This window comes from Uranotaenia lowii, chromosome 3 (genome assembly GCF_029784155.1).
Source record: "Uranotaenia lowii strain MFRU-FL chromosome 3, ASM2978415v1, whole genome shotgun sequence".
In the NCBI taxonomy this organism is placed as follows: Eukaryota; Metazoa; Arthropoda; class Insecta; order Diptera; family Culicidae; genus Uranotaenia; species Uranotaenia lowii.
In genome coordinates, this window is record NC_073693.1 from 260256203 (window position 1) to 260273461 (window position 17259).

The 17259-nt window shown below is 36.5% G+C and overlaps 1 protein-coding gene across 2 annotated transcripts in view; it reads right to left on the reverse strand.

Annotated features, from left to right (window-relative positions):
- LOC129751182 (galactokinase-like) overlaps positions 1-17259 on the reverse strand; it is a 150756-nt gene that overhangs the window by 34592 nt on the left and 98905 nt on the right. For both annotated transcript variants that reach the window (XM_055746535.1, XM_055746534.1), the window contains 2 exons: positions 609-779; positions 364-489 (listed from right to left, as the gene is read on the reverse strand). In XM_055746535.1, the coding sequence (XP_055602510.1) occupies positions 364-489; positions 609-779 (297 nt within the window). The remainder of the gene's footprint in view (positions 1-363; positions 490-608; positions 780-17259) is intronic.

Consider the following 17259-nt stretch of genomic DNA (forward strand, 5'->3'; position numbering starts at 1 on the left):
ACGTCTCGACTAAGTCTAGCGTTCCCGTTTGAACTTTGTCAAGTCTCATAGTTCCAGTAATGTAGCGTGCCAACAATGAAGGTACATTAGAAAGAAACCATCCAAAAGCAGCATCAAACAATTCAAATTATCTAGATCCCAGGTAAGGTTGTTGGCTGGTGACCATTTTATTCCACAAAACCCATGCCAAGTAAACGACGGACTTGAATATTCACCCACAATGTCGGACTGAAGGACAGGAACCGAATCCGAGATCCGGATGACTTGTGTGCGAGCGAAATGATGTGCTCCATCATCTGTGTTGGTCCAACGAATTCTTACGAAAATTGCGTTCTAGCTTAATGCACCTTCTCCGGCACTTACCGGCAGTCAATCAGCAGAGCCCGGTTCCTTTGGCCACAGACGGAGATAAGCTGATCCATGATTCCGCAGGGCATGTTGGCGAAGGTATGCTCGGCTTTCTGGCAAACCAGTGCCTTATCGGATGTTCTGCAATGGCAAAATGTTGGGAACAAACGTGAGCAAAATGACCTATCATCCTAAAAGCTGTAAGAAGTAATTCCTTCAGCTAGCAGCAGCGCCAGTTTCTAGTAAATGGCAATATTTACTTTTCGATTTTCCGAGCCGTCAGTTGCTCCAGAAAGGTCAATGTGGCCACTTCGAGGGCAGCACTGCTGGATAAACCTCCGCCCACCGGAACGTTCGAGTGGATGACTGCGTTGAAGCCGGGCAGCGGCTGACCGAAGTGGAACATCACTCCCTTCACGTAGTTCAGCCATCTGGGGAGACAAATAATTAATGCGGTGCATTTAAGATTAGTAGTCTTGAATGGTGTTTAATGAAAATCAAAAATATACATTGTCATCAGTTGAAGGTCTCAAATAGGGGGTTTGAAAAATTTCAAGAGATAATTACACTATGAGTGAAGTGCAACCTACAAGCAAGTTCCTTGCAAATTTTTTTTTGTTTGATACAAAATGGATTTAAGTTTCCAAATATGGGTGGTTTTACCGGTAAAATCCTCAATTTTCTCAGTATCAAACTACCGGTATTGCGAAAAATGAAACCAAATAGAAACTAAAAACTCCACTTTTAATTAAAATTTAATTACGCTTTTAGTTCTTGAATATCACTGATTGCATTACTTAGAATTGCAAAAATATATATTTGTTAAAAACAAAGTGGTATAATATGAAAAAGAATAGTAATGGTACCCAAATGCGATTTGATTTTTCATAAATTTCAGTTTTGCATCCAATTTTTGAGTTTCATGTATGCATGTATGTTGGTTATCCACCATGGGTACACAGATTCACCGCAGTTTCTGCCAAAGTATGTGCATACATGCTTCTTTAGATAATTAAGTTCGACAAATCTCCAATGCAGCGCGTACACCATACCCGGACCCCATGGCTTATGGAGTGAATGATTTGCGTGTGTTAATGTATGTATGTATATTTTGGAAGAACGAGTCAATCAGGTGGGCAAGTTTACTTACAGGTATTCCGGCATCCGTGTATATACCTGGCAAGCTGGCAACTGATTGCACATTCTTATCATATAGTCAGTTATAAGAGATAACACATCTTAGCTGTCGGCCACTTCTAGGATTCAAATCCAAAAGTATTCTTGCCGATACAGGGAATCGAACTCAATCGCCTGGCATACAAAAAAACAGACTCGCGCCTGCTTATCCGCTAGACTACATCGGCGTTGCATCCAATTTTTGAGTTTCATAAGAAAAAAAGGAGAGTGGTTTTCATTTGGTTTGGGTTTGGCTTTATTTTATTCAAATTTTCAAAATTGTTAGAGTCACATTAAAGATAAAAAAAACAAAATATTTGAATGATCAATGGTTATGAGGTTTACTAAAATAACATCAAATCATTAGAGTTTTTTTACTTCTGGATTTTTAAAAAATATGTTTTGATTATCATGAAGAACATGGATTCTTTTTAGGATCAACTAATCTAACATATTTATATTTATTCAGGGCCGTAGGAAGAACCGAGAACCGGCTCATGGGGGAGTGTTGGTGGAAAAAAATTTCCTATAATATTTATGATTGAACAATGCATTTTTAAAGTATAGTAAAACATTTAAGGTTCTATAAAATTTTTCAAGCTTTATTTGTTTTACATTATTAGTAAGATATATTTTTAAACCTCGAACTCCCGACCATAAGTCCTAGCAGTTGTCAATTTTTTTATCTAGAAATTTTGAAAAATAAATCAGGGATTTGAAGATTTTATCGAAAAGAATAATTTTTCAAATTTACATATAAGAAAGCGGAAAGCTAGTTCTTTTCAATCAACAGAATGACCAATTGAGGTATTTGTAAAACAATTTCAAATATTTAGGAATAAATGTAAGAGATTAAGTTCAAATAAGATTTATTTTCTACCTTTGTATATGCGATTAAAATTAAAGATTTTAGTTTGAAACTTTTTTTAAGTTACATGCCTCTGCAATATAAACAATGTCAAAAAAAACCAGTAAAATATGTTCTCAGTTGGATTAAAAAAAATCTAGGTTTCTCAAAAATCAAAGTTCTTTTTAAGATTCGTGATTTCTTCTGATTTTGTGTTCCAAACTGACTGTGATGGAATAAAATAAAATTTTGGTTTTGAATCTAGAATCAAAACAATAAAACTGCGACTGTCTGTCTTTTGAATCCTTAATGAAATTCTCACATTTCAATCTTGATTATGAAACTTAACTTCGAGATGAATCTGAATTTTTAATATTGATTCCGAATCTGAGTACTGCCTTTTGAACCTGAACTTGAAATCTGGATTACGGATTCGAAAACGATTTTGAAATTCTCAACCAGAAATCGCTTGTTTGAGTTTTGCATTGTTGGCTTGTTTCTGTTAAGTATAGCAACCATCAGCTACGTGCTTAGTTACTGACAAACAGTTATCGCAGTAATCATTGACTTTAGTCTCAGTTAAAATTTTCACTTCCACTCTATCCATTACTGAATAAATACATTTTTTGTAATTGCTCTGCCTAATTCTTTAGGTTATGGGCCCAGAGTAAAAGGAAGTAGTTCTAAGTTTTGTTCCGGAACGTGATCAGCAAGATGAGCGAAGAAAAGTTGTGGCTGTTTGACAACACGAACTTCAGCAACTGGAAATTTCGTGTCGAGGTGCTGATAGAGGATAGAGGGCTGCTGCATTGTTTGACGAATGCCATAGAGGACGAGGAGTTTGCGAGGGATCTTCCGGAGGAATCCATCCAGGCGAAGGCCGAGAAGAAGAAGAAACTCAACGAGCGTCAGGCCCAAGACAGGAAATGCAAGAACCTGCTCATCCATCGTATCGGCGAAGACCAGTTGGACTACGTTAAGGATAAGCGAACCGCCAAGGACGCCTGGGACGCACTCTGTAATGCGTTTGAACGTGTCGGAATTGCCGGTAAGCTTTATCTCCGGAAGCAATCTCAAGAATTGCGACTGCTGGAAGGAGAGGACGTCAAGGCATACCTTCTGAAGTTCGAGAAGGTTCTACGAGAGCTGCGAGCGACTGGAGTGAATTTGGAAGAAGAAGACGTCGTTTGTCAGCTTTTGCTCTCACTTCCGAAATCCTACGAGGCTCTGATCACAGCGGTGGAAACGATTCAACCGGAGCAACTGACGATGGCATATGTTAAGAAACGGCTTTTGGACGAGCAGGTGAAACGGTCGAACCAAGGTGATGTTGCTGTCGAATCTGCGTTTGCTGGAAAATTCCGAGGATTCAAATGTTTCGGCTGTTGGATGTACGGTCATAGGCGAGTTGACTGTCCCGAAGCGGAAAAGGCTGGAAAATCCGTCGAGAAGAACCCCAAATTTGCCTGGAAGTCCGGAAAGAAACCGAGAGGTGGTTCAAAAATGGCGGCTGAAAAAGACATTTGTTTTCTGGTAACCCCGGGTAACGCAACGGCACTCTTAGCTCCTAGTAAGTTGACGAAAAAGTTTTCCTGGTTTCTTGACTCAGGTGCAACGGACCACATGGTCAACGACAAGTCTTTTTTCGAAGAGCTCCATCCATTGAAGAAGAAGATTCACATCGCTGTAGCCAAGTGCGGTGAGACGTTGGTTGCTGAATCGGCTGGAACAGTACGTCTCAATATGATTGTCGATGGCGTGAAGAAACCTGGTACAGTAAAGGAAGTGCTGTATGTTCCTGGTCTGCAGTGCAATCTATTCTCGGTGCGTAGGTTGGAGGACGCTGGAATGGTATTGAAAATTGCGGCTGGAAATGTGACGATCGAACTGGATGGCGAAATCATTTGCGTGGGACGAAGGTTGGGCCAGTTGTACAGCTTGGATTTGAGCCTACGCGAAATTAAATCGGAAGGAAATGCCATGGTAACAAGTAAAAACGAGTACGATTTATGGCATCGAAAGTTTGGACATCTTGGCGAGGCAAATATAAAGAAACTTTAGCAGTACGGCATGGTTGAAACGAAATCCGAAATCCATAAATGGCCTGGTGGTACAGTTTGCGAGGTCTGCCTCAATGGAAAGCAGACGAGACATCCGTTCCCGGTGAGCAGTGGTAAGCGATCAACACGTCTACTAGAATTGATACACTCCGACGTTTGTGGGCCGTTCAATCCGAAAACGTGGGATGGCAAATGTTATTTTGTCACATTCATCGAAGATTTAAGCCATTTTACGGTGGTGTATCCAATAGCGACGAAGGATGAAGTGCTGGAAAAGTTCAAGGAGTACAAGGCAGCAGCAACATGCGACAACGGTGGGGAGTATATGTCCGCTTCCTTAAAGAATTTTTGCCGCACCGAAGGGATTCAACTGGAGCCAACCGCACCGTACAGTCCGCAACAGAATGGAGCAGCTGAGCGGATGAACCGCACGTTGTTGGAGAGAGCGAGATCGATGTTGCAGGAAGCTGGCTGTCCGAAGGAATTGTGGGGTGAGGCGGTGAGTTCGGCTGCCTACATCCTGAACCGGAGTCCTACGTCTTCTGTGGACTGCAAGAAAACACCGTATGAAATTTGGTATGATCGGAAACCTGAGGTCGACAAAATGCGTGTTTTTGGTTCGGTGGCGTACACTTGGGTGCCGAAAGCAAAACGTCACAAGTTGGACAGCAAGACGGAGAAAAACGTAATGGTTGGATTCGCTCCCAATGGCTATCGAATTTGGGATCCAAGGGAACGCAAGCTGTTCATCTCAAGAGATGTGATTTTCGACAAAAATCTGAAATGGTCAGTGTGGTTCAAAAATCTTACCGTTATGTTGAACCTGCTACTGAAGATGACGTCAAGCCCAGTGATGGACCAGAATCAAGCCCAGATAATGTTTTTCCAAGGCGTGGAGAAACACATGAACCGGAAATCCTTGAGGTGTCGAGCGAGCCTGGTGTGGACGAATCGGAGCAATGTGTTGATGCTATGCAACCGGAAATGACGACTGATTCCGATTGCATGACCGATGACGAAGACAGCGATCCAGACTTCGCGCTCCCACCGCACCAAGAACGTGTCAACTGTTCTACAGAAGTGTCAACGAGGCGCAGCGGTCGGGAGCGCACGCTCCTTGGTAAGTTGAAAGATTTCATTACCAATTTTGGAGCCAATACTGCTAGTACTTATTTGTCAGGTTCCCCGATGGCGAGTGTTGGTTCGATTCTGGCGTATGCGCTTAATGCAGAAGCGTATGTGGAAAACATTCCGACGACGATCGCTGAATTGAAGAAGCGTGACGATTGGAACGATTGGAAGAAGGCGATCGATAGTGAGATGGAATCCTTGAGCAAGAACGAAACATGGGAGCTTGTTCCGAAACCTGCCGGAAAGAATCTGGTGGAATGCAAGTGGGTTTTCCGAATCAAGCGTGACGAGGCTGGCCAAAGGTTTTTCGCAGAGGAAAGGCTTCGACTACGACGAGACATATGCTCCTGTGGCGAAAATTGCAACCCTCAGAGTGCTGTTGGCGGTTGCAAATCAAATGGGACATCATGTGCACCAAATGGATATCAAGACAGCGCTTAACGGCATCCTGAAGGAAGAAATTTTCATGCGTCAGCCTATTGGATTTGAGCGGGGAGGACCGCATCTCGTCTGTCGGTTGAGGAAGTCCTTGTATGGGCTAAAACAAGCACCGAGGAGTTGGAACGAGGAGTTCAACAAATTTGCGCTTCAAATAGGATTCCAACGTTCGAAGAACGACACCTGTCTCTTCACGAAGAAAGACAAAACGAAGGTTGTCTATTTGTTGCTGTACGTGGATGACATTTTGTTGGTCTCAAACAGTCGAGAGGAAGTCGTGGACACCAAATCCAAACTGTCTACGCGTTTTGAAATGTCAGACATGGGTCCGATAAAGCATTTTCTCGGGCTGAAGGTGGATTATTCAACCGAAATACGTCGTGAACCTGCTAAGCAGATTCAAAATGGCAGATTGCACTGGAGTATTCTCAAACGGGTTTTGCGGTACCTAAAGCAAACGGTGAACTATGGATTGGAGTACCAACGGTCGGACGATGGCGAACCTTTGCGAGGATATGTTGATGCTGACTGGGGAAACCTGGAAGACAGAAAATCGATATCTGGGAACGTGTTCAAAGTTTTTGGCAGTACCGTTTCCTGGATGACCCGAAAACAGAATTGTGTGGCATTATCGTCAACAGAGGCCGAATACATTTCGCTGAGCTATGCAATCTGCGAAGGTATTTGGTTACGGAACTTGTTGCTGGAACTGGATATCAAGATCATCAAACCCGTTCCGATGTTCGAAGATAACCAATCTTGCATTCGAATATCGGAGGAACCGAAGGAACACAAGCGAATGAAGCATGTTGACATCCGTTCTCACTTCATTCGTGAGAAGCTTCAAGATGGATTCTTCAAAATTATCTACGTACCAACAACGGATCAAATTGCGGATATATTCACCAAAGGACTGGCGAAAGGACCTTTCGAGAAGCTGCGATCCAAGCTGAGCTTATCTGGTTGAGCTGGGATGTTAGGTATAGCAACCATCAGCTACGTGCTTAGTTACTGACAAACAGTTATCGCAGTAATCATTGACTTTAGTCTCAGTTAAAATTTCCACTTCCACTCTATCCATTACTGAATAAATACATTTTTTGTAAATGCTCTGCCTAATTCTTTAGTTTCTTCAGTTATTTATTCAAAATTCAACTTATGAATCTGAAGGAAAAATGCGAACGATGAAACTGTTTCAGATTTGGATTTCAATTCTGCATAAGAAACAAGATTAAAAATTTCAAATTTAAAAAATGGTTTGTTATTTTGAATATTTTTTTTTTCATATTGCAAATGGATGAGTTTCGAACATAAAATTTTGAAATGCAAAACTGAGGTTCGAATCAGGATTTTTACCAATGATGATCTGAACTGTAGCTCTGTAAAGATAAACTGGATCCAAATTTATCACCCTTATTCTTGTTTTCGATCGAATGGCATTCGTTCGAAAGTTTTGCAATTTTGCATTCTTGTTTTCGTTCGAACGAATGAGAACCGTTCGATCTTTCGAACATCGTTCGTACGAACAAAAAACTGCATTCCCGTTTTCGATCGAAAGTATTTTTTCTTATGGACTGAGTCTAATGCTGCGAATGATGACCGTTTAAAGCAATTGGTGGAATTTAATGTAGGTTATAAAATACAAAAGTGGTTCAAAATAACATATTTTGTGCAAATTTGAGAAGAAATGAGAAAAAAAATATGATACTTAAACTAAACGTAAAAATAGATCCAGGCCTAATTGAGCCAACTGGCACGGAAACCTCTGCCAATCAGTCTTCAAAGAGCAACCCGTGAGCGATGTGAAGAGAAGTTTATAAACACATTTGAACTCTACCATCAAAGTACGTGCTGAACTTTCTCATCTGCAAACATACTTGAACTCAAGTGTAGTGTGCAAGATCGAGTTCATGTTCAAAATGGGTACGCACTCGCATGTTTAGAATGCAATCACAGCAGTCAAGCATTTGTATAAAATATCCTGTCCATGGTATTTGTTTTGAATTTGACTATTTACAATTAACTTCTTATATACTGCGACGTTCGAAATTTTTGTGAGTGATGGTATCAAGTAGATTGACTGGGTCTCCACATCTGATTGAGATCGCAGATTACGATCGTGGTGAGAAGGTCGTTACGGATGCGGTCGGGGAGGATTCAAGGAAGGATATAAGGCGATCATCGAGCAGTATCGTTACAACAAATTTTAAATGCCCTGTGAAAGCTTTTTTGAATTATCCTCTTTAATATTTTTTAGACTAGCAGTGATCAGGAACAGATTGTATGGAATCATTTTCGATAGAATCTGGCTGATGCAGTGTTGGGTGATGTTGCTCCATTTCCCCCTTGGTTCGAAGATGCTATCAAGGCGCCGCCTCAAAAACGATAGACGACTATTTTGATCCGGAAAGATCATTCTAGGCCACTGGAAGAGCCAAAAATTGAAATATTTCAAGTTAATCAGTATAGTCAGAAAAATGTAATAAATTTAAAATAATACTTTGAACATTACTTTCCCGGTTCATGGTTCCACAGCCCCCCAGAATTGAAGTAATAAGAAGGCATATTTTGTTCCCCTTTTTTATTGTGCTTATTACTTTATCCCCAAATCGATTGTATCTGATGAATCTCATCCATATTGGTCACTCTAAAATGAAAAACGCCTAGAAGTATACAGTGCATTTCACCGTTTTATATTAAACCATAATGTTGCCAGTTTTCGTACTGTTCATTATTAAATGAAATTTAGGGCGCGAAAAGTTGTAATGCTTAAAGATGGCACTATTAAATTCCTCTTCAGTTTTCATTTGTCGACAAGATCAGAAGTGATTTTTATTTCCCATCCGAAAAATGGTCTGCATCCAACAGTATCGAACACTCAAATTCTTTCATCCTATGTTATAAGTTGATAGAAAAAATATTTGAAAAATATCACTGTATCTGAACGGCTTTGGAGCACTCAAATGATTGAAAGATGATAAATAGGGAATGAGGCGCTTCTTATTCAATGAATTATCATGTTTCGAAAAAATTTGCCTACGTGCCAAATTTCATGGAAAAACCATGAACATTCTTCGAGATATTTCGTGTTTCACGTTGATTTATTTAACTTTTAATACCTCTTTAATACTGTAAACGGTCGGCCTTCAACCAGGCTTAGCTGAGTATTGAAAGGAAACTCTGGAACAACTGAATTTGTAATTTGTAATCCATGTACGAGATAGAAATCGGAGCGTATAGTATGATGAACTGCTTCTTGTTTATGAAAATCGAAGACTTTTTTCTTTCATAAAATAATTGTGTTCAAGTTTTTTGATAAAATACGATGATTTTCAGTTCGGTTAAAATTTCTCATCACAGGATGCAATTTTTCCTGAGACTCAAATGGAATCCAATAAGTTACATAATCCAACTCAGCTCGAACACTGACGTCTATTCTGAGTACAAATATTCATGTTCGTACCAGAGTGCAAAACATCTATGCACCCAAGTACAACATTTACGCTCGGGTTGCTTTTTTAAATAAATCTATGTATAGAAATGTATGCAAGCTCATGTTGAACTTGCGCCTGGAGTTTTGTACCCAAGTTGAACTTGGAGCATGTTTTCGTGAAGACTGCTGCCAATGAATATGACCGGTTGTAGAGTCGAAGGTGTTTAAAAATTTCAATTTTGTCGAGATCAATGTTACAAATTGATATCTTTAATTTAAAAATAACAACATTTTTTAGAATACAACCTCATTTTTATTTAAATAATTTTCAATTTTTGTCGATTTTTTCTACGCGAGTTCCGATCTCCTACGACGGGGCAACTTTCCAGCAGCAACAGCGATAGCAATACCCCCGCCGGCTGTTATCGGCTTCGATTTGTCAACCTCTGGAAATCACGAGATAGCCTGCTGATGCTGCTGCCGGAGGTTTTCTGGGTGGGCCTGATCCGCTCGCGCAAGATTTGCTAATTTTTTCCTTGTCTCTGGGCCGTTTACGAGGTTCCTGTTTCCCGGTCCGATAATAAAAACTTCACAAATTCACAATCAGACAGGTTGTTTACTTTTGTTGGCACACGAGAAATGTCATTTTGATACAGCAGGGCTGCTTAGAAATTTCGAAATTCATCTGGTAACACCAACATCGAACGTATCGCATTCGAACGAAAACAAAAATAGCTTTTTCGAATTCGATCGAAAGTATCCGTTCGAACGAACGACAGATACGCCGTAAACAAGAATAAGGGTGTATATCAACAGACATCAAATTCAAATGTTAATAAGCAAATTTGGAATCACAAAATCTGGAATTATTCAAGGTTAAGCTTTTCAGATATTTTTCTCATGTATCCGGGCCGTGCAAATCCGGAATATTTTCATCAAACCGTCAATTTTAAAATTATTAAATAAAAATCATGAAGAAAAACACCTGACGTTTGTATATCGAAATACATCAGTAAATAATAAATCATATTTGAAGCATTAAAAAATCGTTCGCCTAAATTTTTACAGAATTTACTCAGAAAGTTGAGACGCAAAAATACATCATTTGCATGACTCAATTTAATTTATTTTTATTTTGTAAATAATATGCAAAAACTCGGGCCAAATATGGGCGATTGGGCATGCTTTGTCTAATTTTATTGGAATTTGATAATTGAGACTTAATTTCTATCAATAATAAAAACTTTGTATGCTGTTAAAGTGAAAGATTATAAAATAATAACGTAAGCAGAATAATTATAGTTTTTTGAGTAAAGAAAAGCTTAAAAAAACAAAGAAAATGTAAAATAAATTTCAATAAATGTAACAAGCTTTTAAAGACATTCACCAGATATTTAATTTATTCCCATGCCAAAGAAAGGATTTATTTCACATTTTCGTCATTTTAGGACCAAAGTATGCTCCAGGTCCAAACAAGGGTCACTCACCCTATGTATGTGTGCATTCGGGAAGTACCTACCAAATTTGAACCAATTCAGCATTCCCAAGTGTGCTCTTTTCGCAAACATCGTCAACACCGTCGGGCACGAAAACCTTCTCGTTATCCACCACATCCTCGAAAGTCATCGTCCTGATGGGCCACATCGGACCAACCTGGGGCCACTCAGGGAAAATTTGTTTTCACGCGCCCGGTATTCAAATTAAATAATACGACATCAAAACTCGCGGAAAATTCCGCATAATGAATGTGCAAACGTGTTCATAATTCATGCAAATTCGGTAGACCACAACGAGGGAGGCAACCCGCAAAAGGATCGGTGAGTCAGGTTATGCTGTTTCACATTAAGCAAAAGACGACACGATGTTTGTGAAGTTTTTGGATGTGTGGGAGGACATTTATGTGGGTGGTGCTGCTGTCCGGAAATAACGCAACTTATCCGGATCTGTGAAAACAATACACATCATCCGTGAGCCATTTTGGATAAATTTGGCTTTTTGGAAAACACACACCTGCGATGCCCTTACATAGTTGCTGAATATCAAAAACAGGTGAAGGATTTTTTTAAGAAAAATAAAAGAGTTCTACTTTAACACCCACATTCAATAATATTCTGTTGTTCTGTTGTTATTCATCTCAAAAATTTTTATGTCGACTGATTCAAACTATTAACAAAAAACAATTTGAATTTGACATTTGATCAGTCTCATTAACAATTTTTCAGAAGGACATGAGAAAAATTATTACACAATAATAACCCATCAAAGTTTCTTCTTCTACTATTAAACAGTTTCTTCTTTTCCTTGGAGCAAAGTGCTTCGAGCTATCGATCGTTTTTCTAAAACGAAAACTCTGCACCTTTATTTTTTTCACTTGCTGAAAGATACTTTGGCTTCACCGTTCTGCCGAAGCAACTCGAATTTGTTTTCAATTGAGTCATCAAGTGTAGGACCCTTCTAATATGAACGTTTTGCCGAGAGAGCCCAATTTCTTGGAAGGTCTTTCATTCATTTGCATCCTTTTACCCCAAATATCGGATGTTTAGCTCTAGTCTAGTCTGCTTGAAGTATCGATTTGGGTGCTTTCTTAAAATATAAGACTTCAGGCAGTCGAAAACTGTGGAGCAAAGAGCCGACGAGGGGAAATCGTTATTCCTGGACGATTGATTGATGACTGACCGCAAGGTCTTACTCAAAGTAGGTGTTTTTCACTAAATTTTTCAATTCAAGAACACTTGTTTAATCATTGGTAAACTATATTTTCAATCAGTTCTCTTATTTTTAATCAAAAAAAAACTTCGTACCTTTAAAATTTTATGAGGAACGGATAACGCAAAAGAGTTCAATAAGGGCTTGTAATATAGCTCAGTTGGCAAGTCAGTTGCTTCCTGAGCCGATGTCCATGAGTTCGAGCCCAAGAGTAAACATCGATCACAGTGTTGTACCGGATACATTTTTCAATTACAGTCCACCCACTGCATCGTTGATATATAGGTCACCAATGACATAAAGATGTTTAAACGACTATAATCGAAACAAAAAAAAAAAGAATTTATGAACGATAAACGATCGATTTATTTGAAGATTTCGCGTTCCTAAAAGAATTTGTTTTTCAAACATTATATATTTTGTCATTTAAAGATACAGGCCCGTGCAAAGTACCAGTCCAGGTGGGCGGGTCTGAGTTTCAAAATTTAAATTGAGCAAACATTAATATCAGAAATGCACAATACATAAGAAATCTGGTTTCTAAAATTATTTTTCTACTAGTGACCATGGCACGGACTTGAGTAAATGATAAACTTTACTGTAACGATTCAAATTGAATCAGAATCAAATATTCAAATCAAAACTTTTTTCCAGAAGTTGTTAAAAAATTGTTCGAATATATGTTCCTTATGCTTGAAAATAAATTTTAAGAAGTCTAGTTTACAAATTTGAAATCAAAAGTAGTGAAACACTATAAAACGAATACGTATTAAAATTTTCTTAATATAAAAATTTTGATCTTCGGACATGAAAATCAGTTGAGAAATAAATAAGATTTTAAATTGAAACCAGATAGAAAATAAATTCAATCTAAATTGAAAAATAAATTTCAGATCATATTTGAAAAAATCATGAATTTGGAAAAAAAAACTTTTATTCAAAATTTAAAATTTGAAATACCGATCAGGAAAAATATTAACCATTTTGAATTTAAGAGAATTTATTCAAAAATCATGCGATTTCTATAGAATTTTGGACCATTCATGAGAACAATTTCGTTTCCATCCACAAATTAGTCAAAAAATATCTGGCAAAAGCAATTGAGAAATGAAAAAATGTAATTAATGATCCATTTGTGTTTTGGAAACAGAATCTCGCGATATTGTTTTGATTTTTTGGTTGAAATAGATTTACTGGTTGTAAACATAAAATAGGATTTTCTTCAGAAATATTCGTCCTAAATTCTATAGATAATCGGATTTTTAGGTTCATGCCTGAAATATCTTTCCTCGCGTAACTTTTGATTTTACCCATAGAACTTTTCAAAAACTTCAGATATGATAGCTTTATATTTCAACAACCACTTTGCAAAATTTCAATAAAATATGTAGCGTAGTTTCTGAGATATTGCAGTTTGAATGAGAAATGTCCAAAAAGTCCGATTTTCGTAGAATGACTGTATCTCAAACCACACAATTTTCAGAAAGCTCATATTTTGTGACATAAAGGTGTGATAGTTGATCTATCTATCAAAGAATATTTCTATACAATTATGAACGGTACTGTTTGTGTTCCTAATTTTGGACATGTAAAGGAAAAGTATATCAGCGTACCCACTATTTGTTCCTAGTTCTGTATATGATTATCTTTCTTATAACTTTAATAAGAAAAAAATTAAAACATGACTTTCATAATATTTTTTGGAATACGACCAAAGAAAACATGCCTATTAAAATTCTACAAACAAGTTCGTTTATGTCAGTTTTGAAGAAAGTAGTGAATGTTTAGCTTATAAAAAATCAAACTTTTTTTTTCAACATTTATTATATTTGAATAAGAAGAAAATTCTATGTAATGACTACATATAAGTTTACAACATATTTCATTCAGACTCTTTTTTCAATTTTCCATTTCGATTCTGTTCTCATGGAGAAGCTCTCTGAAAGTTTATGTTTTACTTTTCTAATATTGTTTAGAGTCTTTCTTCAATCCTTGTTTTTTTTTTCCTCTTCAAACTACTTGTTTGCATCCATTGCATTTGTAATTTCCTCAATGCGGGTTCCAGCTGATAGAACAGGAATTTTTTTTTGTAGTTATGATGTTTCTTTTTTGTGGTGTCTGAACTTCAAATGCTGCGAAAAATCATCTGCTTTGCAAGTTCAATGATTTAATCAAATTAGATAATTTGTTTCGATAAAAGTATTACCTTTGAGTGCTTTTTTATCGCGTGTAGGTTTCTCAGATTGGTCTTCGATTTGTGGACGAATTGAAAAGCTTTGGACTATCATCGCATTTTAATAGCATGTGACAAATTTTGATTACAAATCAGCTGTGTTTCAAAAATCTAAATTCACATGAGCAGACATCTGTTCTCTATATATTGAAGTTATTTTAATGTTAAATCTCCTGCAATTTTCGAGAAAATTATTTTATTGTAAAAGTTGAAGACAAATGGTTCAATGATTGAAATCAGTTCTTAGAATTTTTGAACAACGATTTTCTTTGAACTTTGTTTAATTCTCATGCCCATCAAGTCATGAATATGGATAAGTTTTTCTTTTGGAATAGACACATGGTTTTTATTAAAAGCTTTCTTAAATTCAATTATAGCCATGGTTTCACGCAGCTGTAGAGCTTAATGTCTATTTCCAGAACTTCTTTGGGTTTCTTTAACAGTGCTCTGTAAAATCTTTCAAAAATATATTTTTGACATTAGTTTGAGTTTTAGTATATCAATACATTAGAGTTAAAAAAAATTTTATAATTTAACTTATACCTAACCATTTATTTTATAGTTAGTGGAAAATATAGACTAATACTAATTTAAAAAAATTCGCTATAACCTCAGATGAATGAATGAATGAATGAATGAATGAGGATACTTGATCCCTGGGGATACTTGATTCCTTAGCTATATCTCGAAACTGGAATGTCTAACAAAGATCAAATGTTCTAGAAAAATGTGCCAAAATGAACAAAATAGCAATGCTTGTAGTTTAAAAAATTTTAGCAAAATAATTATTTGAGTAATTGAACTTTGTTTGAAAAATTTCACAAAATGTAACTTGAAGATCTTTTTTCATCACTTTAAAATGTTCCTTACATGGGAAAATTATGAAAAAAATATTTGTTCCAATGTATCAATCGTTCGAGCGTAAAATGAACTTCATAATGCCATATTTGCAAAGCAATGGAAAACTCTCAACTTTTTCCAGAAAAAGTTTTCTAACATGTTGGTTATGGGTACAATTGATCCCCTAGAGTTGGGTACAATTGATCCCCCTTCCAAACGGCATATTCTTCTTCTGAATTGATCGTTATGATTGCTGATTACGAAATTACTAATATTTATCCAAAAAATAATATTTATCAAACAATTGTCTGAAGAAAAGAGCAAAAATAATTAATTTTCTCTTAATTATAAAAAATAGCGCCTTTGAGTATGCAATGTTTTAAGCGTCGAGACAAAGTTATAGAATTTTCTTCTTATGTCTGCTATAAATTTTGAAATGAGAACAAACATGACCAAAATAGTCAATTAACACTCTATCTTGGGGTTTTGTTTGATTTTTATACAAGAATTAGGGCTTCCTGAATAAAAGATCAAGTCTCCTTCAATAGGGGATCAAGTCTCCCCTAACTTCAGAAAAATCGCAATTTTTTTACTCCCACGAAAATGCTTCTAGTTCATCAACGGGTTCAAGTATCGTTCTAATTTTTTGAGTATAGAAACTTGAAGTTACAAGCTGTCAGAAAATGTCAAAGACGGCGAGTTGCTAAATTTTTCCAAAAAGATATGGAGAAAATAAGAAAAGGGGATCAAGTATCCCCACTCTCCCCTATAGTTTGGAACACTTTGACTATGTCCAACATTAGGAACAGACTGAAAAAAGTGTTCCTAATTATGGACGTAGCATTTTGCTAGTTTTACTTGAAAAAAAAACATAATTTTAACAGTCGAATTACAAAAATCATTGTGATTAACAATCCGACAAACATTTTCAAAAAAAATTGTTGAAAAGTTAAGCTTATATCTTCCATTTCTAAAACTGTGTTTTTCTAAAAACATGCTTAGAATCCCGATCAATTTTGACATTTTATGAAACAAACTGGTATTTACTAAATAATTGAGGAGTTAGAAAACTAAATTGTGTGTATAATTAAAGTTAATATGTTTCGGAACATTATAGTTTTTTTGTAGTTGTGATAAGTCGAAAATAACGTCACAAACAGTCAAAATCAAACGATATGATAACATTAGGAACACATGTCAAATTAGGAACACCCACCTTATGTTTCAAGAGTGTCAATGCTTAAATCTCTAATCTTTGATCATTTTTTTTTATATTTGACTAGCTCACCCGGTGTACTTTGCTACACCTTCTAAAAATCATTAAATTTTGTGAAAATAATACCATAATAAATAAATTTTCGATATTTTAACAATGAAAGCTTTCACATCAAGTTATTATTGGAATGCAAAGAAGATTAGATTCTCTGAAATAATTTTTTAAAACTTGATTTGGTTTGAAATTGTTTTCCAATAATGGTTTTAAATTTGATATTTAGAACTGGTTTTCATTATCCTTTCTCTCCTGCAATGTAGAAAGGATCCATGAATTCCACGAACATAACAACATTTTTTGTTACCAAATAACAGCACATTTCATATCTATGGCTCCATTTGCTTGATCAGTTTTCGAGTAATACATACTTTCCTTCGTCCCGTTTCTTCCCTGGAAGAAGGAAAAGTCTTAAGTCTTAAAAAAATCTCCATGTAAAATATGGCTTGAAAAGTTTTAAACATTATGCTATAAAACATCCCATATACGGTTCTTTTTTTAAAAAGTACAAACATTTTCCATATTTGAATAATTTATCTTTTAAATTTGGTTCCATTCTTTGGATAAGTTCTCAAGTTATTCAAAAAATTGTGCAGTTCTCCTTTTCCCCCTTCTTATCTTACATTGTTACGTGAAAAGGTTTTTTTTGATAACCATAGAATCATTTCTCATACCCTTATACTCTCCCCTGTAAAATTTGGTTGAATTAATTTGATAAGATCTTGAATTTATCAAAACAAACGTATGACAACGTATCTATTCTTTCCTATCCCGTGA